The sequence below is a fragment of the Cebus imitator genome, unplaced genomic scaffold (assembly GCF_001604975.1).
Source record: "Cebus imitator isolate Cc_AM_T3 unplaced genomic scaffold, Cebus_imitator-1.0 Scaffold61, whole genome shotgun sequence".
NCBI lineage: Eukaryota > Metazoa > Chordata > Mammalia > Primates > Cebidae > Cebus > Cebus imitator.
Genome location: NW_016107376.1, coordinates 7,779,694 through 7,786,103, shown reverse-complemented (window position 1 = coordinate 7,786,103; position 6,410 = coordinate 7,779,694). Strand labels below are relative to the sequence as shown.

At 45.6% G+C, this 6,410-nt stretch overlaps 1 protein-coding gene across 2 annotated transcripts in view; it reads left to right on the top strand.

The window, feature by feature from the left end:
• Positions 1–6,410, top strand: part of DHTKD1 (dehydrogenase E1 and transketolase domain containing 1) — a 56,784-nt gene that overhangs the window by 5,217 nt on the left and 45,157 nt on the right. For both annotated transcript variants that reach the window (XM_017529869.2, XM_017529871.2), the window contains exons 2-3: positions 2,885–3,040; positions 5,914–6,125. In XM_017529869.2, the coding sequence (XP_017385358.1) occupies positions 2,885–3,040; positions 5,914–6,125 (368 nt within the window). The remainder of the gene's footprint in view (positions 1–2,884; positions 3,041–5,913; positions 6,126–6,410) is intronic.

Sequence of the window (6,410 nt, the reverse complement as noted above, 5' to 3'; positions counted from 1 at the left end):
TGAGATCGTGCCACTGCACTACAGCCTGGGTGATAGAGCAAGACTCTGTCTCAACAAATAAATAAATAAATAAGTAAAAATAAATAATTAAATAGATATTGAATTTGCCTCTAATAACCTTTTGGATGGCAGTGGTTTCACCAGTTAAAATTTGACCCATGATGAGTGTTCTTTGTAACTAGCTATTCGTAACAGCTTATACTTTTACCTCTGTCAACCTCGGTTTCCACGGAAACTTAAATTTATTAACAATGCCAATTTGAAATGGAGGTGGGTTTAAAATGTACACTGCGATGATTCACGGGTGTACATTTTATCACAGAGGATATGAGCCCTCTATTATGAAAAATGACAGAATTTGGAGACCCTCAGGAGATGGTAGCCACGGGTTTTCAGGTCATTGGTTACTTCCTTTGTTACTGAGTTTGGTAGCTGAAGTGAGGTTGTAGAGATGTTGCGTATTGAGAATGAGAGGAGCCTTTACTGGAGTCATAGAAAAAACATTTGAAGAAAACCTGAATGCATGAGAGATTTTTGAAAATATAGCTAATTCTGGAGCACAAACCCAGACCCAACAAAGCTAAACATTTTTTATTTTTTTCTTGAGACAGGGTCTTACTCTCTTGCCCAGGCTGGAGTGCAGTGACATGATCATAGCTTACTCCAGCCTTGACCTCAGGTGATCATCCTGCCTTAGCCTCCCAAGTAGCTGGGACTACAAGCATACGCCACCATGCCCAGCTAATTTTGTTTGTTTACTTGTTTTTTGAGACAGTCTCACTCTGTGGCCCAGGCTGGAGTGCAGTGGTATGATCTCAGCTCTCTGCAAACTCCACCTCCTGGATTCAAGTGATTCTTCTGGCTCAGTCTCCCGAAGAGTTGGGATTACAAGCGCTTGCCACCACATCTGGCTAATTTTCTTATTTTTAATAGAGACAGGGTTTCACCCTGTGGGCCAGGCTGGTCTCAAACTCTGACCTCAGGTAATCCGCCTGCCTCAGCCTCCCAAAGTGTTGGGATTATAGGCATGAGCCACCGCACCCAGCCATTCCTTAAGTCTTGATGCTTTTTCATTAATCATTCTTCTACAATATTATTATTAGTATTATTTTTGAGACGAAGTCTCACTCTGTCACCCAAGTTGAAGTGCAGTGGCGAGATCTTGGCTCGCTGAAACCTCCAACTTCTGGGTTCAAGTGATTCTCCTGTCTCAGCCTCCCGAGTAGCTGTGACTACAGGCACATGCCACCATCCTCATCTACTATTGTTAGTAGAGATGGGGTTTCACTATGTTGGCCAGGCTGGCCTTGAACTCCTTACCTCGTTATCCCCTCGCCTTAGCCTCCCAAAGTGCTGGGATTACAGGCATGATCCACTGTGCCCAGCCTACAATATTATTTTTTAATGGCTCTCGGCAACTGGAGATGAGTTAGTGCCATTGCTTGTCCATCAGAGGACTTGGGTTTTATAAAGAGAGAACTAATGATAGGGAGATGTCAGTGAAGAATGCGGAGGACCTGCCTTTGTCTTCAAGATTGGAGGGTGCAGGTGAGGGTCACTGTGTAGCTTCACCTTGTACTTGCGCTCTCTGGGCACAGCCAAGTTCTGATGAAGCCTAGAGTGTGAGGAACGTTCAGGGAGGTTTGTTCTTGATGAAACCTAGTGCAGAGGTCTCGGTGGAAGGGCTGGAGGCAGAGAGGGAAGGGGTTGGAAATAGGGTTGGTGGATGAAGAAACTCCCAAAGAAATGGTGGTCTGTGGGAGCACGGGTTACCAGGGTGATGGAGGAAGTTCCTGATGTGGGAGAGGACTTTCTCTCTGCCGGTGCCAAACTGCTACATGCCTCATGTTCTTTTGGGACAAGCAAGGTTCTTTTGTGCCAACTCCTGTGTCAGTGTTCTAGAGTATCATTAGCAGCCTGGCTAGTGAGTAGTTAGAAATAGAATCAGTGGGCCAGGTGCTGTGGCTCACCTCTGTAATCCCAGCACTTTGGGAGGCCAAGGCTAGCGGATCACCTGAGGTCAGGAGTTCGAGACCAGCCTGGGCAACATGGTAAAACCCCGTCTCTACTAAAAATATAAAAATTATCTGGGTATGGTGTCATGTGCCTGTAATCCCAGCTACTCAGGAGACTGAGCCAGAAGAGTCTCTTGAACCTGGGAAGCAGAGGTTGCAATGAGCCAAGATTGTGCTATTGCACTCCAGCCTGGCGACAGAGCGAGACTCCATCTCAAGAAAAACAAAAACAAAACAACATCAAAAAAAACCCACAAAAATTAGCCAGGCGTGGTGGCACGTACCTGTAATTGCAGCTACTCGGGAGTTGAGGCAGAGAATTATTTGAACCCAGGAGGCGGAGGTTGCAGTAAGCCGAGATTGCGCCACTGCATCCAGCCTGGGCAACAGAGCAAGACTTCGTCTCTGAAAAAAAAAAAAAAAAAAATTCAAAATATGCTAACAATTGTCTTTGGGTTCTGAAAATAAAGCACAAATTGTAAAAATGTGTTTCTTGGCCTTCTTTGGGAGGCCAAGGTAAGTGAATCGCTTGAGCTTGGGGATTCAAGGTGAGCCTGGGCAACATGGTAAAAGTCCATCTCTACCAAAAAAAAAAAAAAAATTAGCCAGGTGTGGTGGTACACGCCTATAGTCCCAGCCACTCAGGAGGCTGAGGCAGAAGAATCGCCTGAACCTGGGAGGCAGAGGTTGCAGTTAGCCAAGATTGTGCCATTGCACTCCAGCCTGGTGACAGAGCAAGACCCTGTCTCTAAAATAAATAAATAAATAATAAGTGCCTAGGGCTGTAAGAGCTTCTTTGAAAAGCTGATTTTTGTGATTTGCAGTCATCTCCTAAACTGTTTGTATTTTTGAATTTTCCCCTGATTTAGTTGATCATGGTCTAGCCAGGTTGGTGACAGTATATCGTGAGCATGGTCATAAAGCTGCGAAAATCAACCCCCTCTTCACTGGACAAGCCCTGCTGGAGAATGTGCCTGAAATCCAAGCCCTGGTGCAGACGCTGCAGGGACCCTTCCACACGGCAGGTATGGCTGCTGCCCGCTGCAGGCAGGAGCTCAGAGGTGCACACCAGGCAGGGGCCCTGCCTCTGTTCTTGAAGAAGCGCCATCTTTGCCCGAGCTGAGCCTCCCACAGGTGTGAGGAGACCAGTGAGGCACGTTGAAGTACGGTCAGGGAGGAGCGTTCTTGGGATTCCAGAAGTTCTGACGAGGCCTGTTTTCTCAAGGTTCACAGACATTGAGTTGGCTGGATGCAGTGGCTGACACCCATAATCCCAGCATTTTGGGAGCCCAGGGTGGGAGGATCATTTGAGCCCAGGAGTTTGAGACCAACCTGGGCAACATAGTGAGACTCTTGTCTGCACGCGCACGTGCACACACACACACACACACACACACAGCACAAAAGTAGCTGGGCATGGGGCGCACGCCTACAGTTGCAGGTACTCAGGAAGCTGAGATGAGAGGATCTCTTGAGCCTGGGAAGTCAAGGCCGCAATGAGCCTTGATCGTGCCTCTGCATTCCAGCTGGGGCAACAGAGTTTGGAGACCCTGTCTGAAGAAAATAAACAAACAAAAAACTTTGAACTCTAAAGTACCCTGTGCTTAACATATGTTAATTTATTCTCAAAACCACTCCGAAAAGTAGTTATTGTTCTCTTTATTGTGTAGATGGGGAAGCTAACTCAGAGAACTTCTGTAACCCTAGCAGCTCAGTGGCAGAGTGGGGGACATCCAGGGATGCTTCCCTTCCAAAGCCTGCACCCCCTCATTCTATTTTCTCTCCCAGCCTGGGAACTTAGAAAAAGTTGGGCCTGCATCATCCGTCATGATTTCAGGATCCTACCTCATGTTACTTTTTAAAGTTAATCTTGCAAATATCAAGTTCTGATTATGTGTATCAATGAGTCATGCTTCAGTCGCCTAATGCTGTGTAATAAATTACCCCAAGGTGTAATGGCTTTTAAATCCTCAACAATCATTTTAGTGTCTCTTAGGGTTCTGAGGGTTACCTGGGCTTTGCAAGATGGTAGTTGTCTCTCTCTCTCTCTTTTTTTTTCTGAGATGGGCCTCCAAAGGCCCTTTTCTTGAACCTCTGCAGAAAGAACTGATTCTTCAGCGCCTCATGAAAGCAAACCAGTAAATGCAGAAAACATGAAGCTACATGATTCGTGGCTCAGTTGGAATATAGTGGTGATGCATCTGACTCCCTCAAAGGCCAATACTTTAAATACTTTTATTTAAAAAAAAAATACAATAGGCGGGCGCAGTGGCTCACGCCTATAATCCTAGCACTTTGGGAGGCCGAGATGGATGGGTCACCTGAGGTCAGGAGTTCAAGACCAGCCTGGCCATCATGGTGAAACCCCATCTTAAAAAAAAAAAAAATACAATAAACTTGTAGTAAGAAACCATAAGCCATAAGTGTCCAATCTTTTGGCTTTTTTGGGCCACATTGGAAGAAGAATTGTCTTGGGCCATGTAAAATATGCTAACACCAGTGATAGCTAATGAGCTTAAAAAAATTGCAAAGAAAATCTCACAATTTTTTTTTTTTTTTTTTTTTTTTGATGCCGAGTCTCACTCTGTTGCCCAGGCTGGAGTGCAGTAGCGTAATCTTGGCATACTACAACCTCTACCTTCCTGTTTTAAGTGGTTCTCTTGCCTCAGCCTCCCAAGTAACTGGAATTACAGGTGCCCGCAACCACGCCCAACTAATTTTTGTATTTTTAGTAGAGATGGGGTTTCACCATGTTGGCCAGGCTGGTCTCGAACTCCTGACCTCGTGATCTACCTGCCTCAGCTTCCCAAAGTGCTGGGATTACAGGCATGAGCCACTGCGCCCAGTCCCTGAAAATCTCACAATGTTTTAAGAAAGTTTACTCATCCATGTTGGGCCACATTCAAAGCTGTCCTGAGCCACATGCAGCCTGTGGGCTGTGGGTTGGGCAAGCTTACTAAGCAATATAAAGTAAACTTTAGGGCCTGGTGCAGTGGCTCACGCCTGTAATCTCAGCACTTTGGGAGGCCGAGGCAAGAGGATCATATGAGGTCAGGAGTTGGAGACCAGCCTGGCCAACATGGTGAAACCGTGTCTCTACTAAAACTACAAAAGTTAGCCAGACATGATGGTGCACACCTGTAATCCCAGCTACTCGGGAAGCTGAGGCAGGAGAATCACTTGAACCTGTAAGACAGAGGTTGCAGTGAGCCAAGATGGTGCTACTGCACTCAAGCCTGGGCAACAAGAGCAAAAACTCTGTCACCAAAAAAAGCAAAGTACTGTAGAATCAACACTTGGCATAAAGCAACAGGATCTGTTCTTGTGAAGGAAGTGGGGGTCTCTCCTTCCTAGTTTTACTACTTCATGACCTTTGACCATATTTTTAGTCTTTCCTTCAGAAAAAAATCTAGATAAGCATTAATAATGACCCAAGTTATTAAGAACAAAACACTTGGCTGGGCGCAGTGGCTCATGCCTGTAAATGCCAGCACTTTGGGAGGCCAAGATGGGTGGATCACCTGAGGTCAGGAGTTCGAGACCAGCCTGACTAAAATGGTGAAACCCGGTTTCTAAAAAAAAAAAAAAAAAAAAAAAAATTAGCTGGGCATAGTGGTGGGTGCCTGTAGTGGCAGGTGCCTGTAATCCCAGCTACTAGAGAGGCTGAGGCAGGAGAATCAATTTAACCCAGGAGGCAGAGGTTGCAGTGAGCCAAGATCGCATCATTGCACTCCAGCCTGGAGGCTGGGAAACAGAGTGAGACACTGTGTCAATTAAAAAAAAAAAGAAAAAACAGCAAAGCACTGTGCGTTGAAGTAATTATTTTGGTATGTTCCAGAGTTAACTTGCTACATGATTGATTATTTTTTAAAATGACCCCTTTGATTGTATTTCACAGGATTATTGAACATGGGGAAAGAAGAAGCCTCACTTGCAGAAGTGTTAGTCTATCTCAATCAAATCTACTGTGGGCAGATTTCTATTGAAACCTCCCAACTTCAGAGCCAGGAGGAGAAAGACTGGTTTGGCAGGCGGTTTGAGGAAGTGCAAAGGGAGACATTTACCACAGAAGAGCAGAAACATCTGTCGAAACTAATGCTGGAATCTCAGGTAAAAAGGAGCATCTAATAGCAAGGGCAGAGGTCAGCTCATTGCCTATAAAGATATATAGCCTGGCAGACTTAGGGAAACCTTGTCTCTACTGAAAATACAAGAATTAGCAAGGCATGGTGGTGCACACCTGTAATCCCAGCTAGTCAAGAGGATGAGGCATGAGAATCCCTGGAACTTGGGAGGTGGAGGCTGCAGTGAGCTGAGATCACACTACTGCACTCCAGCCTGGATGATAGAGCGAGACCCTCTCTCTTAAAAAATAAAATAAATGCACATGTATCT